Genomic DNA, 16,929 nt, shown 5'->3' on the forward strand with positions numbered 1-16,929 from the left:
TTACTTGTATGTTTGTCTAAGTAAACAAAAACTTGCATATATATTTTTTGTCAATTTAAATTTTATCATAAAAATTGTCATCTAATTAAAACTAAGTACTTTTATGAACATGTATTAAAGAATAAGAGCCTAAAGTAAAAAAGAAAACTTTTTTAGGAACCATAAGGACTTATATGAATAAACTATTATAGTTTATAGACTTTTAATATATAAATAATTAAATAATTCATAATCTCTTTTCTACATTAGTTTTTTTCTTTTTTACTTTTGCAATAACTTGACTTAACTACCCCTATCATACTAAAAATTTCCATGACATAGTTTCATAAAATTGAAGGCTTTAAAAGTTTTAAATATTTATAGTGTTACAATAATTATAAATGAAATCGTGTAATCACTACACCAAAACATGTTTTTAGTGGCATTTTTTATGCCTTTAGCGGCGCTAAAAGTATTTGCTGCGTTTTTGAAAGCGCCGCAAAAAACGCCGCTATTGTCAACGCCGCAAACGCTAGCGGCGTTTCTAGAAATAAATGCCGCTATAGATCATGACCTTTAGCGGCGCTTCTATCACAAACACCGCTATAGATCAGGACCTTTAGCGGCGCTTTTCCACAAACGCCGCTATAGATCAGGACCTTTAGCGGCGCTTCTCCCACAAACGCCGCTATAGATCAGGACCTTTAGCGGCGCTTCTCCCACAAACGCCGCTATAGATCAGGACCTTTAGCGGCGCTTCTCCCACAAACGCCGCTATAGCTCAAGACCTTAGCGGCGCTTTTTTCACAAACGCCGCTATAGCTCAATGCCTTTAGCGACGCTTTGGTTACAAACGCCGCTAAAAGTACCATTCTTTTAAAAAACATTTAAAAATAGTAAATATTAGAATCAAACATTATTAATATCAAAAATTAATTAGTATTAAATATATACTTTTAGTCAAAAAGATAGTATTTAATCATATAATAAATTAATTTTTTTAGTCAAAATATTAAAAAATCATGTTAAATTACAAGTTCAAATAGTGCAACTAATTGATTGCAAAAAAAAGAAGAAGCAAAAGTTCAAAATGTACAGTAATAAACTTGAAAATTTATATACTAAAATGGAAATTCAAAAACCCTTTGAAATTAGACTGAAATGGGTTTACTACATCCACTGTTTAATACATGAGTTTATTGCTTCTATAAACTCAAATTAGACATTGTTGAGGAAATATAACACATTCTGATAATACCATTGATAGCTACAACTGCTTTCTCCAGCTCCAGCCTTGGCATATTTTTCAGTCATTGATTGTGCAGAACCTATGACTAACTTCATGCTGGGCAGTGTTCACCTCAAATCATAAATTACAAAGCCTGCCTTCAACATGAAATAAGAAAAATATAGCATGATGAATTTGAGTGCATGTATGCACCAAAAACAGGATCAAATTTCCAATTTTTGCAAATTAAGAGGATCAAATTCTAACAAATTAAAGTTTCCAAGCAGATTTCTTCCCAGAACTACCCATTTCTTTTGCTAAGAAATAGTTTCTTGAGAATCCAAATTGCACAAATTTGTTCAGTTTCATCACCAAACTTTACAAAGCCATAACCTTTAAAGTTTAAAATTGCAGACAGGGTCAAAGGGCTAAAAATAGAGATGAAAACTAAAACTGTCATAAAGACACAAGGAAGGAACAATAAATTGATCTGACAATTAAAATGCAAAAAATTAACTTGTTCATCAAGTAGCTAATCTTCAGACAAAGTTAAACCATTAAACTGAACACAGGTTCCTCTTATACTACTGGAATTAAACAGATAAAAATGGAAAACTCATGAACCCACAAAAAAACTAAGAAAGATCACAAACTGGAAGTCAACATTACCTTATATATTGCTGGGGTACATGAAGACTCGGACTCTATCTCCCTACAACGGAATCAAAAGATACATATAAGATCAAACGTACAATGTATAGAAAGAATGCCATTAGATAAAAACAATATAACATGCTTACCATAGATTTGGGGGGAAGATTAGACTTGAACTTAGCACGAATGACACCACTATTACCGTGAGGTCTAGTAACCTTTCCCCAAATACAGCGATAGTGCGAGCTATTCTTCTTCACCTTATCTTTGTAAATATACGCCATTCGCTTGCCGGCATACCAAGCTACTTCCTCCTTTGTGGTAACTCCCTCAATCTGGATCAATGAAGTGTTTGGATACTGGTTTGATTTTGACCTGACACCCACCACCACAAACAAATTTAAGCAACAATCAAAATTTCAAAACAAACAGAACCAAATCCAAAAACAATATATACATTCATATACGCTAGAAGACCCTAAACCCTGATTTTGGTTGACAAAAGTAATTACTTTTTGTCCTCTGAAGCAATCCTAGATTTTCAATCACACTATTCCCCCAAACTGTAAATTCAGTCTACAAAAACTAGTTACTGGCCTGACTCTATAGAGCATAGCCAATAAAAACCTTACTTCTGCATATAAATTTCCTTTACTCAATTTCGTACCAATTAAATCTGAAATGAAAACTCCAAAACCCGATGCTTAGCTCAAACAATTCATGTAATCATCCTTTCAAGGTGGCACCCAGAAAGTCCGGAATTTGAATCCAAAAGTCTACAATTCTTCCTATATCCAGACTAGTTTTTTTTTTAATAAAAATGAATAATAATAAACCTTCAACTCCATTTTTGGCACATTAACTCAGCTAAAATTTCTCATACATATAACTAAACATTCAAGTTCCTTAAGAAAATTCACTAATTCCACAAAAAAGGAACAGCTTAAAACCAACAGAACAAAAATACAATAAAGGCAATAAAAAAAGGTTAAATTCTTATTACCTCTTGTAACCCAAGATAGTTCCTCTTACGTAGAGTCTGCAATAAGGAAGTTAAAAAAAACATGGAGATACGACTTACTAACAACAACTATAAATAATAGAAAATGTGAGCAGTTAACAATGAAATGTTGGGAAACTCAAAAACTCATGAAGACAAATTTTGACATCAACAAGGAGAACAAGTTAACAAACCAAATTAAAATCTTAACTCTTGCATATATTAGATTCAGATACATGAATTTTCCAATTTTCTTCTAATAAGATATTATTAGATAATACAATATGTAAAGCTTTTCCATTGCAAAATTCAATTCGAATTCGCATTCTACTTAGACTAATACCATGGCTCTAAACTCAATAATGGGAATTAAGCGATTCTTTTTCTTCAATAAACACAATAAGAGCTGTATCTAACTTACAATAGATTCATCCATTGCTGCAACTCTACTTTCTAGCTTTGAAACATATCTAACTTTAGTCATAAATGTAAAGATCTACCAATATTAAACTAGAGGTGCTCCCGATGGCCCGCCTGAAAAATGGGAGGGTTTGGGTAAAAATATAGGCCCGAAATATGGGCTTGGGCAAAAATCAAGGCCCGTTTAAAAAACGGGCCGGGCCTCGGGTAAATTTTTTTTGGCCCGGGCCCGGCCCGGCCCGGTTTCATATTAAATATATATTTTTTTATAAATATACTACATTTAGTTTTTAATTTTAAGTTTTAATAAGTTTTAAGTTTTGTTTTACTTTTACTGCCAGTGACAGTCTTCCTTATTCCTTAACCCTATCGTCCCCCCTCCTCCCTTTTTTTTCCCAATTCCAAAATCAAGGCATCAAGCTACCTCCATCCTCCACCGATCTACCTCCACCGGTCCACCTCCGGTCTACCTCCGGTCCTCCACCCAGTTCCAGAATCAAGCATTTAAGGGTTTGTTTATTCTCGAATCGCCAACAAATTCGTTTTTAAGGTAAGCCGTTTGTTTACTCGTTGATGTTCATAATATTTTTTGCGTTGCATTTTGATTTTTTGGGTAATAATGTTGCTAATTTTAACTTTTGCTTTACTGCCCAACAATCTTCCAAATCCCTAACCCTATCGTGCCCTCCTCCCTTTTTTCCCGATTCCAAAATCAAGGCATCAAGCTACCTCCACCTCCACCGGTCCACCTCCAGTCCTGCACCCAGTCCCAGAATTAGGCATTTAAGGGTAAAAAGACTTTTTATGTTAATTATTTTGATTTTTTGGGTAATAATGTTAATATGATTTTTTGATTCGTTGATGTTCATATGATTTTTTATGTTAATTATTTTGATTTTGATTTGTTAATGTTGCTAATTTTTTGAAAGCCTACAACTTAGTCAATAGCAAATCTCAAGCTCCTGATGTTATACTTTAATGAATTTCTTATGTTCTGTTCTGGAGGATTTGATGGTTATTTGTTGTTGCTGCTCTTATTTCATGTTTTATCTACTACTGTTGTTATTAGGAAGTTATGTTCTTTCACGAGATTCTTGTCCAAATTACATTTAATATCTCAAGTGTGTTTGTGGCTTGGTGATAGGGATTAGGGAGAGTCGGGGAGTATTTAGTTGATTGTAGAAATCATGAGATCGACGTGTGATATCCATCAAGACTTATATTCTTTTAAGCCTAGTAGTGTGGATTGCACTGATACATTTACTTAGATAATAAGGTGGATAATAAGACTTTATTTTGGGATAAATGCTGGAGGCTTTGCTCTTGGATTGGAGAATGACCCTATTTCCTATATTGGTCGATAAAAGCATGTACGTTCCTTTCTACTTCCCCGGCAGATATCTCTCGTCTTTTTTTTTCTGTTTATAAATATATATATTTCTAAAATTAATAATAATAAAAAGATAATTATAAAATCTCACCTAAAAACAATTGGCAGTAGCTAAAAGTTATATAAGAAAAAGGAAAAAAAATATTAGTAGTATAGCAGTGGCATCAAATCACAGGGAGACTTTTATCCAGGATTCAACCAATACCAGAAATCCACATCATAAAAGCAAGCAAAGCAGTCCCTGTTGCACAAACTCTCAATTCTTGGATCATTTTGTATGTATTTATCTTCGTAGGAAACCGGTCTCAAAAGTCGTTTTATTTGGCCTATAAATAGGCAACAATTCAGGTAATCAGGCAACAATTTTAGATACAATTACCTGGATAAATGCTGGAGGCTTTGGTCTTGGAACATTTTGCATGTATTTATCTTCTCAAAAACTAGTTTGCAAAGCTGTTTTATTTATCTTCTCAGGATGCAATTTAGTTTCTTCATTTAATCTCATCTTTTTTGTTTTTGCTTTGTTTTTTTGCAGAAACAAGCAACATTGAAATCTATTTGGCTTACCTTAGCTTCCAAGTTCCAATCCTTTCCCGTAAGCTTTTATTTACATTTTCTTTTTAGAATTTAATTTAATTTGATTTTCTTTTATTTTACTTTGTACAACATTTTGCAATTAAATGCAGGATTAGCAGATTTTCTTTTTATTTAATTTAATTTGATTTTCTTTTTAAGTATACAGATGGTTATTTGTTACATGCTTCCAATCAATCCCTAGCTTTCTTTTTCTTCATGTTTACATCTGATTCCCAATTTTATTTTTCCCTAATTGTTCTTATAATATTTTTATGCGAATATTCAATTGATACTTGTTATTGGAAATGACTATAGAATAGGTTAGAAAATAAACAGTATATGTATGAAAGGGTTGTATCGAATACTTTGAAGTTTGAAGTGTATTATGTCAAATTTATATGTATGAAAAGATGAGGTGAGAGCTTTTAAATTTGACATAATAGGAAACAAAAAAAAAAGAAACCTATGCCTTGATTGGATTTGCAAATTTCTTTTACAAGTCCCATCAACATTTTGGAGTGTTTACATGTATTAAGTGTTTTATTTGGTTGATATTGTTCTTAATCGGGTCATGATTAATTAAATAGTTAGTGAATTCTAATCTAATGGAAAAAATAAGTTATCTTATTTTATTTTTTTGTTCATTATATACAAAAAAAAATAATTTGATATAATTTTAAAAACAATTAGTTTTAAGCAAAAAAAAATTTGGGCCGGGCCGGGTTGGGCCCGGGCTTCATATATTTTCACCGGGCCAGGCCTGGACAAAATCTCAGGCCCGTATTTCTGGCCGGGCCGGGCCTGGGCCTAGGAAGCGGGCTGAAAATTTTTTTTGGACCCGGCCCGGCCCGGCCCATAAGCACCTCTATATTAAACCGTGAAGCCTTATTATTAAGTCGCCAAAAATCAAAAGGAAAAAAAACACAATAAATCAACAATAAATCAAGATACATTTCCAGTCATAATAATTACAGAAAACAAAAAAAAATGGGTTGAATATTGAGGACAAACTTGGAATCATCTGTTAATCTACCATCGTAAGTAAACCGAGACAAAAGAGCCTATCATGTGACGAACTAACAAAGAGTAACAAAAGTACCAAGCAAGAAGAACAAATTATAATCCTAGCTTCGATAACATATTAAGCATCTAACCAAAAAACAATTGGCCATAGGGAAGGTTTAACTTTAAATAAAGTGGGATAACACCACTTTTAACGCAATGCATCTTAAAGCTTTGATGGGAATTGCAAAAAGAAGATGGAAACTCCTACTATCTAAAGTTTCAGGAAAACATAAATAAAAAAATACTTATTAAAAAAAAAAGCTAAATGCAACCACAATTCACTTCAAAGAGTTCAAACAAATTTCATGCCCTCCAAGCCAATGGAAGAAATAACCCTCGTTGCTTAATAAAACCTCCATGTTGTTTATAACAATTTTACTTCAAAATAGAAGTGTTCAATAGGTATAACAGACAAGAAGATATAGTCCAGACTAAGGAGAAAATATATCAGCACTAAAGATGAAATAAAAGACCTCCCTAAAATGGGGAGGGAAGGAACAAAAGGGGCAAACCTGGAAGTGGGGAGGGAAGGAAATTTGTGAAAAGGGTTAAAAGCGAGGAGATTTATCACATCAAGTTGAAAAGGGTTCTGGTTCTCCGTCTCCGTCTTCAGCTGGCGTTGGTATGTAGTGCTTGCTGCTAAGCAAGGCTATTAGTTCGCCTTCTTAAAACCTAATACAGAAACACTCACAAAAATTCCAAGAATGAAAATCCCAAGAATGAAAATCCAAGTTCATGGTTCCATCAGATCTGGCTACCACAAAGCTCGGCAGTTTCCTCATTGAACCAAAACAGTATTCAAAAACAGTTTTTTTTAAAAAAATCTGAAATGAAATGAAAAATGAAAAAAGAACAATGAACCGGAAAAGGATCTACGAGGAGAAAAAAATAAAATTTTTGGAATCTAAAGATGGCAGCCCTTGGATTTGCACTTGCAGCGGCGAATGTAAAAAGGAAATTGAAATTTATTCAAAACAAAATGGAAATAAATTAAACAAGGAAGAGTGAAGTTTATACGAGAGAAGGAGCAAGACAACTAGGCGGAGAATTTTTAAAAGTGAAATTAGGGGTTTCAGGGGGAAATTTTGGGCGCCAAGTGAAATTATTTTTTGCGGCGTTTTTAATAAAAACGCCGGTAATGTCTATTTTTTGTACTAAAAATTTAAAATTTTCAATAGAAACGGCGTCGTTTTGAGAAATTTTAATACATAATAACGACGTTTTTTGCTGAAAACGCCGCTAAAGCTCTCATATTTTTTATATTCAATTATTGTATCTTTCATATAAATTTTACATAAATAATTATTAAAATTTTAAGTAATATTTAAAAGAATTAGATAATATTATAAATTTTAGTTTTTTATTTCATTTTTATTTTTGTATTTTTTCTTATAATTTGGTCCTATCCAAATTAAATAATTACCTATATATCCATATCAAATATATCAAATGGTTTAGATTAAGTATTTTTAAATATAAAAGCATTAATTAATTGTATAAAATTGTATCATTTAACAAATCTCAAATAAACCTTAAACCCCAAATTAACCATTCAAAATACATAAAGTCTATCTATTATATATCTCTTAAATAATATAAACTATACTCATAATTTCAATATATTAAATTTATTATTATCTCTTTTACAATTATATAAGAATATATTTAATATATAAATTAAAAAAACTAATTAATCTAAACCCTAAACCTTAACTCAACCCTTGAAACCCTAAATCCCTAACTCTTAACCCCTAACCCCTAACTTCTAACCCGTAAACCTTAAATCCCAACACTTAAAACATAATCCCTAATCCATAATTCCTAAATCCATATATAATCCCCAAACCTTAAAATAGTAAATCCTAAACTGGCCTTAAATCTTAACTATAATCATAATGTTAATATAGTAAAATTAATATTATCTCTTTTACAATTATATAAGAAATTATTTAATATATAAATTAAAAAACACTAATTAATCTAAACCTTAAACCCCTAATTCCTATCCCCTAAACCCTAAATCACAAACCCCTAAAACCTAAATCCCTAACTATTAACCCCTAACATCTAACACCTAAACCCCTAAATTTTAAATCCCAACCCTTAAACCATAATCCCTAAATCCATACTGATCCCTAAATTAACATTAAAATAGTAACTCCTAAACCGTCCTTAAATCTTAAATTAATCATATACCCGAAACAAAAAAACCTTAAACTATAATGATAATTAATTTAATATTTTAAAATTAATACTATCTCTTTTATGATTATATAAGAAATTTTTTAATATATACATTAAAACACAATCAGTAATTATGCACCCAAAAAACTTTAAAAATATTTTAAATAATAGTATTTTTATTTTTCCATGTGTTTTATTTCAAATTATTTCTACGTGTCACTATTTTTTTTAAGATTTTAAATATTCAATTAGAAATAAACCAATTAAGATAAAATGCATTTCGTGGCGATATCCCAAAAACGCCGCTAAAGACCGAGCAATAGTGGCGCTTCTCCAAAAACGCCGCTAAAGACCAGAGCATTAGCGGCGCTTTCCCAAAAACGCCACTAAAGACCAGAGCGTTAGCGGCGCTTTTCCAAAAACGCCGCTAAAAACCAGAGCATTAGTGGCGTTTTCGCAAAAGCGTCGCTAAAGACCAGAGCATTAGCGGCGCTTTCGTAAAAACGCCGCTAAAGACCAGAGCTTTAGCGGCGCTTTTTGAGAAACGCCACTAAAGCCCCAAAAACTCAAAAAACGACGTCGTTTGGCTTAGGTTTTTTGCGGCGCTTTTTGGAAAACGCCGCTAAAAATGAGTATTAGCGGCGTTTTCCAAAAATCGCCGCTAATACTCAATCTTTAGCGGCGTTTTTTATACAAACGCCACTAAAAATGCCGCTAAAAGCCTGTTTTGGTATAGTGAATATCTTTTGGTTATTTATCGAGAGTCATATCACTTAATTTTTGACAAAGTATTATAACTATACAAGTAATATTACTTGAATAATTATGAAAGAGTAATTATTCGAAAAGACACCTATTGAAAGTTATGTCTTTATGAAGAGGAATAAGAATTCTTATAAATAGTAATTAGATTTATTTAGAAAACATACCAAAAATTCTTTCTATCATTCCTCCATCTTCCGGTATTATTAGATTATTTCATAAAGATTACTGCAGAAAATTTTTATACAAATTGATTTTCTTATTATACTTTGCTTAGTGTTTAGTGAACTCTTTTGTCAGTACAAAATGTAAAAAGTCATCGAGTTTCATTGTATCTTCGAAATTTATTTGCTTAAAACTAATTTGCTTAAAATAATACTTAGGGCTTGTTTGGTTGGATGTAATAGCCCATGCATTCCAACTCTATTCAATAACACCCATGTTTACGACCAAAATATCCTGGCAATATCTTACCAGAACTTCATTCATTTTGCTCTTTGAAACTAAACGACGTACCCTTTTGCTTCCTTCTCCTCCACAAGTAAATGGGTTCTATGCTCTCTTTTTTTGAACCTTTTAATGAGAATTTATGGGTTTTTTAGTTTAAATCTATGGGATTCTTTAGGTTATAGTTACTAAAGAAAAGGCATTGTTTGCTTCAAGTCTCTGTAATTTCTTACTAGAACTTCATTCATTTTGCTCTTAATGAAACTAAATGACATACCCTTTTGCTTACAATTTTGTGTCTATTCGATGTTTAGTTGAGGAACATTACTGATATGGATTATGGAGTATACTTTTTGGCAATATCTTTACAAATTATTACTCCAACTTTTATATTTGTTGATTTTATTATTTAATGTTAAACTCTTGTTAACTTATTAGAACTTGATAAACTCCATTGTTGTCTAGAGTTTAGTGTTTAGAGAACTAATATTTTCCATCTGGGTTTGTGGCCTTTGCCACTCATTTGGTTTTGCACGCTTGACTGCAAGCATTTTATTTTATTTCAGGTATTCTTGTTCATATTTTTCTTAGAACTGATTTCGTAAGAGTAATATTTCATTTGTGTCTAGAAAGAATCTGTCAATTGCCTTTTCTTTATATGCTATTCTATTTATCGCAAGCATTAGTTTTGTATCTTATTGGTATTCAGATAACTTAAACCTATGCTTGTTAATATGCATTATGCATTTTTTTCAATTTTTAATCATTTTCTTTTCCATTAGTACATATACATGCATGTCATGTTGTTTACAAATCCACATTACTTATAATATTTATTATTTTATAAAATTATTTATTATCTTGTAAAATAATATTTTTTGATAAATTTACAATTAAATTAAAATAATATTTATTATTTTCCATAATTGTAAAATTAAGTACATAAAGAGCCAAATTTGAGAGTGAAAATGTAAAACAATTATTACTACATAATTGCTAAAACTATTATTTTAATAAATAAATTTTAGTTGATATATTATTTCTATAAAATGTAAATTTTATATAAAAACATATTAATGAAAATCTTTAATAAACGAAATTACATTTATAAGATTTATTAAATATGCAATTTAAATCTCACTAACTAATATCATTTTTAATAAATAGACTGTTGGCCTTAAAATAAGTAGGAGCATCGACTCCGAAGTGCTAATTCAACAAAAATCAGAAATGGTCATTCAAGGAAGTGCTCTAAAAATATATCCGACCTCATGTGAAGTAGAAGGATTAACTGAGGATGAACGCTATCGTGTGCTGAGCAAAATTCCAAATCATCCAACGCAAATGCTCATTTTAGTCTATGTTCTTCTGTGCAATTGGAATGGGTGAAAAGATTTCTTTGCGACCATTAAAAATCATGGTTTTGTTGGTGATGTTTTGGTAGTTTTGGTAACTTTTTATATATGTAATATTTTTGTAACACCCCTAATCCACATTCATCGCTAGAATAGGGTTTTGGAGTATTACTGTAACACCCCTAACCCGTATCCATCGCCATAATAGGGTTATAGAGCATTACCAGAGTTTACAAATTAATTTACAGACATTTTATTTCATCAAGCATTCATATTTATAACCAATCAAAATCAAAACATTAATGAGCTAACGTTGGACAATTTAACTTATACATGCCATTATAACCAGAATCAAATCAACCAAAATTACTGATAGAACCAATGGATAGTGTGATATATCTCCAACAAGCTTCCAACCCAATCGAGCTTCCGATAATCATTTCAATGCATCTAATAATTATACATATTACCAACAATAATTTAAGTCCAATAATAAAACACATATTTATATAATATTCATCATCAAATAACATTCACTTTAATTAAAATTATACATAATATAGTTCATACGAACTTACCGGGCTAAATTGTAGAAATACCAAAATTCAATGACATTTTGGTAATTTTCTATTTTCCTCAATTTTCACCTAATCTTGATCTAAATTAATATTTGATTCAATTTATTAATTTAAATAATAAAAATTCATTTCATGCAATTTGATCACTTTTTGACATTTTACAAATTTACCCTTAAAATTTTACTTTTATTCAATTTAGTCCCTGAACCTAAAACATGCAAATTAATCATTTTTAATGAAAACTCATTATAGTTTAATAATAATATATTTTCCCTCCTCCTCCTCTCCATTCCACATCCTTAGTATGTACATAACAAGCTCTTCACTTGTTTACTCATAACAAGCTGTTCACTTGAGTCATGGTCACTAAATTAATTATATCTTAAGCTACAAAACTCTAAATTGAGATCCGTTAATTTTATCTGAAACTAGACTCACATATATTATTACCATAAAATTTTCAAAATTTTTGGTTTAGTCAATAAGTATAGTTTATTTTTAAAGTCATCACTGTTCTGCTGTCTTACAGTTTCAACCCTTCTTCACTAAAAATTAATTATCTCATCGTACAGGATTCAGATGATATTATTGTTTGTTTCTATTGAAAATAGACCCATTAAGGATTTAAAAATATAAATTTAAGCCCATAATTATTTTTCTCCAATTTTTGAAGATTTTCCAAATTCAGAACAGGGGAACCCGAAATCATTCTGACCTTATCTCAAAAAATTTATTATATCTCATGATTTACAATTCCATTGCTTACACCGTTTCTTCCATGAGAAACCAGACTCAATAAAATTTAATTTCATATTTTATTCATCTTCTAATCGATTCCCAAAATTTTTGGTGATTTTTCAAAGTCAGACTACTGCTGCTATCCAAAACTGTTTTAGTGTAAAATGTTGATAGTCAAATTTATAACACCCTCCTTTCCTTTCTCTACAATATTTCCCATCACTTCCTCTTATTTCCCTTCACTAACATATTAAGAACATAGAATCTTATATAATACTCTATTTTAACATCAATTTCATACTTATTCAATAATATCAAACTAAAAAATATATTGAATTGAAATCTTGATGTTCTTACCTTGTCTTATTGATTTCAATCTTTAACTTGATTTTGTAACTAATTCACTAACACTTAACATTCCATTTAAACTTCTTAACACAATACTTTAATTCACACATAAAATTTTGTACACTTTACAATTTAGTCCTTATTATAAATATTTAATGTAATTTGAAATTTTCCCACACAATCACTTTTTATATCATCACATTTACAATTTATTCTCTTTTCTACTACTTCAATATACCATTTTAATTTTCATTCATAATATTAGCACATTTACAATTAATTCAACTAATTAAGCATACTCAATACTTGATTAAAATTAAATAAAGTAAATTTCTTGAAGAACTTACCTTGTCTCTTTAATTTCCTCACTTTTTCTACCATTTTCTCCACTTTCACTTCCAATTTCTCTCTTCCAAGATGATATTTTAACTCTCTAATTTCTCTACTTCACTTCTTCTTTTGGGTGGTTATGAAAATTTCCAAAGAATTTGAGAGAAAAGGACCCAATTGTAAAGAAAGCAAAACTTTCTTTCTTTCTCTTTTCTACTCACGTGGTGCATGGGAAAAATGGTGGGATGATGATTTTTCATCTTCCTTTTCTTATATATATACTAAAATAATAATAATAAAATAATAAAATAATATTTAAAAATTAAATTAAAATATTAATAAATAAATAAATATTTATTTATTTAATCTAAAATATCTCTAACATCATCATTTCCTTCTAGATTTCTCTCTCTTCTAATTTGAAATTTGAAAAAACGGGGATCGACTTTTAAAATGAAAACGGGAGTCGCCACCGATCTTTTATTAAGGTGTGATCGGTTCACCATTAAAATGATTTTGGTCTACGAATTTGAGAAAACAAGTTCGGGAGTCGTTTACGCATGAGGAAGGGTTAGCACCCTCGTGACGCCCAAAATTGGTACCGAATCAATTGTTTAATGTCTTAGTGTCGAGAATTTGAAAAGATTTTAGAATATGATCCTTTGAAAAGAAAATTTTAATAATCGAATTGGAAAATAAGACTTACCCACTTTAAAGAAATAAATCGTCACACTCAGTGAGTTAGAGCGCAACGATTCAATCTTCGAAGTTAGATTCGTCCTTTTTAAATTTTAAAAATTCATACATTTTGAGAAGGATATTTGGTTATTTAGATCAATCGAGAAATCAAAACCCAGTAAGTTAGGGTTCGATTTTCTTAAAATTCCTAAACATCAAATATTACCTTTATTTTAAAAACGAGATAACAAAATGTCATATCCAGTAAATTAGGATCCAGCATTTTGAAATCTAAAGAATTTTATTTTAAAAATGTATGTCTTAAAAAAAATAGATACTTGATGATATAAATTCATCGAGAAGAATTGAAGCCCAGTAAGTTAGGGCACAATTCTCTCGAGAATTATTTAACACCAAGCCCTTTTTTGAATTTTGAAATGAAACGATTATAATATCTTAATGAAATGAAATTCTTACAAACAATATGATTGATTAACAATATACAAAGCAAATGATGAATAACAAATTAATTCTACAATTTGGAGCACCCAAACGTATAATGCATTAACAATGATAATCAAATAAACTAATAATCCATCTTACAAATAGCCAAATGAATAATTAGTACAAAATAATTTAATCACAAATAAACCAACCAAAATAATCTACATGAATAAAATTTTAAAACGTAAAATAAAAATTTATAAGGCACAAATTATAATATATTTTATAAACACATATATATCTATTAAAAATAACGTCACACGTAATAACATATCGAATTAACAAAAATATAAGTAGAAAGAATTTAAAATAGTGTTGATAAATTTAAATCATGTGGATAATAATTTAGAAGAATAGTGCATCATATCTTAGAAATCATTCTAATAATTAGTTTAAAATTATTAAGCCAATATTAAAATAACATTAAAAATAATGAATTAATAAAATTGATTTATTTAAAAGGGTTTAAAATAAAATTAAATACATAAACATTTTTAAAATCAAGAACCATGATCAACAAAGCTCAAATCCAATCTTAAACAAAATTAAAATAACAATATATAAAAAATATACAATAGACTCAAAATATTGATGTATAATGAAATTAAAATACAAAGTGTAAACTAAATAATATTTTTATTACATTTTAAAATATAAATTAAAATACCATCAAAGTAAATATTGCAAAGAATATTAAATACTATAATATATAAAAATAGAATTGGTTATAATTAAAAAACATTGAATTTTAAGAAAGAAAAATAAATTAATATTGAGTTAAAAAACTGCTTCAAAATCAAAGGACTAAATCAGTAATTATACGCAAACATCCCGAATATTTGAATCAGTCACAGAAACGACACCGCTTAAAATGGACCTAAATGAATACAATATCAAATGTGCGATATAAATTACAAACGATTAAAGAAAATAAATCGTAACTCCAGCAAACATGGAAGGACCTATCCAAACGACCGCGTTTCACTTCTGCACTTAAAAGAAAAAGAAACCCTAAAACTTTCTCTCATCCTAAAAACCTAGACCGCACACCCATGGCGCCGCTCGAAGAAATGGTTTCCCAGGCCCGATCCCCCCTCAACTCCGATGACGACGGAGAGAAGGAAGATGCGGTCGTCAGGTGAGTCTCTCCCCTCTTACTATTGACTGTTTCTTTCCTGAATAAGCAACAGATAAATGCAAAACGAAAAAAAGAAAAGAATATGAACAAACAATCTGCAAAAGAAATAGAACCCAGAAATCACCTTTTCCAGTTTTTTTTATTTTATTTTTTTTGTATTTTGATTGCGTAAGTCAGTACAAAAGTTATTTCAGTTCTTATATTATCATTTTTTTGACAAAGAAACAGAAAAAAATCGAATAAAATTGAAACAAAAAATAAAATAGAAAACCCCCCATTGGTTCCTCTTTGCTGTGTTGTTTTCATTCTGTTTGCAGGTACGATCGTACGGGGGCTGGACGTGGCGTGTACAGAGGCCAGTTGGATGAGACACACGCGCATGGAGGTGTAGCATGCGCGGAAGAGGCCCTGGGTTCGACGGCGGTGTTGCTGGTTGCTGAAGGCTAGGGTTTCGGGTTTTGGGCAATGCTTTGGGCTAGGTTGGGCCAGGGTTAGCTGATTAGGCTTAGTGGGTTAGGTTTGTATTGGGCTTGGGTAGAAAATGATTTGGGTCTGGGTAATGGGTTTAAGCTACTATTGTAATTGGGCTAAAATAATTTTGTTTTGGTTTGAATTTGTAAAGGAAACTGGACATTTATTATTATTTGTTTTATATTTTATATTTGGGTTTTAATTTTGGGCTCAGGCCGGGCAAAATTTGGGTATTACAATCATTTCCTTCTAGATTTCTCTCTCTTCTAATTGACCATTTTTTCCTTTATAATCTTTAAAAATTTTATCCTTGAGTCATCACTTAATTTGGTAAAATTGTAATTTAGTCCCTCAAAATTCTTCACCTTTTCAATTTGGTCTTAATTCATCCATTTCCTTAGTTTCTAGACTATTCAACCCTTAAAATATTTGCACCATTGGTCCTTCAATTTTTTCATATTTACACTTTACCCCCTCAAATTTTGAGTATTTACTCTTAATCAACAAAACTTTTCTCACTTTTGCGATTTAATCTTTTCTTGAATTAATATATCATAATATACTTCCCAATGTTGCCATAACTCAAAATTTCCTTTTTTGTCACTTTATTTCTTTATTTTATTATATCAAGGATACCTACTTTCTTATTGTAGTAATTTTCAGGGTATTATAGTAGTAATTTTTGAGATATTACAATTACCGATCAAACAGACATAATTTCAAAACACAATCAAACGCATCCAAAACTTGTCATAACAATCATCCTAGGTGCCCAACCAATGTACCCTCATAGGTACCACAATTATATCAATAAAACATATCAATAGAACATCATTCAAATCCAACTTGTAAACATGCCAAATTTAATCTATTTTACCTATTTCATGTTCATTTAAACATTAACTTAAACATGCCATAATATGACCTCAAACATAAACACATATTTATATATATAATCAACCAATATTAACTTATAATCTTATTTACAATCAATCCACAAAATGACTAATAATTAGACACCTTAGGTACATGCTGACACAAAAAGGATAAACATCACCATGTTTGAGTTTGAGACCGTTATTGG

General features: G+C 30.3%; 1 protein-coding gene across 2 annotated transcripts; it reads right to left on the minus strand.

Annotated features, from left to right (window-relative positions):
* Positions 1–1,072: 1,072 nt before the first annotated feature.
* On the minus strand, positions 1,073–3,334 carry LOC105771831 (60S ribosomal protein L35a-1). 2 transcript variants are annotated; one of them, XM_052632342.1, is made up of 5 exons: positions 3,283–3,334; positions 2,865–2,900; positions 2,008–2,236; positions 1,877–1,919; positions 1,073–1,365 (listed from the first exon to the last, which is right to left on the minus strand). In XM_052632342.1, exons 1-4 carry the CDS (start codon positions 3,291–3,293, stop codon positions 1,878–1,880), a joined length of 318 nt encoding a protein of 105 aa, XP_052488302.1. In that variant the 5' UTR covers positions 3,294–3,334; the 3' UTR covers positions 1,073–1,365; position 1,877. The 2 variants fall into 2 exon arrangements, with proteins under 2 accessions (XP_052488302.1, XP_052488301.1); XM_052632341.1 differs by having other exon boundaries at positions 1,073–1,361; positions 3,283–3,330.
* Between the last annotated feature and the right edge of the window lie 13,595 nt (positions 3,335–16,929).

This window comes from Gossypium raimondii, chromosome 6 (assembly GCF_025698545.1).
Source record: "Gossypium raimondii isolate GPD5lz chromosome 6, ASM2569854v1, whole genome shotgun sequence".
NCBI classification, from domain to species: domain Eukaryota; kingdom Viridiplantae; phylum Streptophyta; class Magnoliopsida; order Malvales; family Malvaceae; genus Gossypium; species Gossypium raimondii.

Bases quoted from the DNA above. Each gene is read 5' to 3' on its own strand.
- LOC105771831 (XM_052632342.1), bottom strand. The intron at 2,237-2,864 runs GTAATAAGAATT...GGTGGGTGTCAG, and splicing joins ACTATCTTGGGTTACAAGAG to GTCAAAATCAAACCAGTATC. The intron at 1,920-2,007 runs GTAAGCATGTTA...ATTCCGTTGTAG, and splicing joins ATCTTCCCCCCAAATCTATG to GGAGATAGAGTCCGAGTCTT.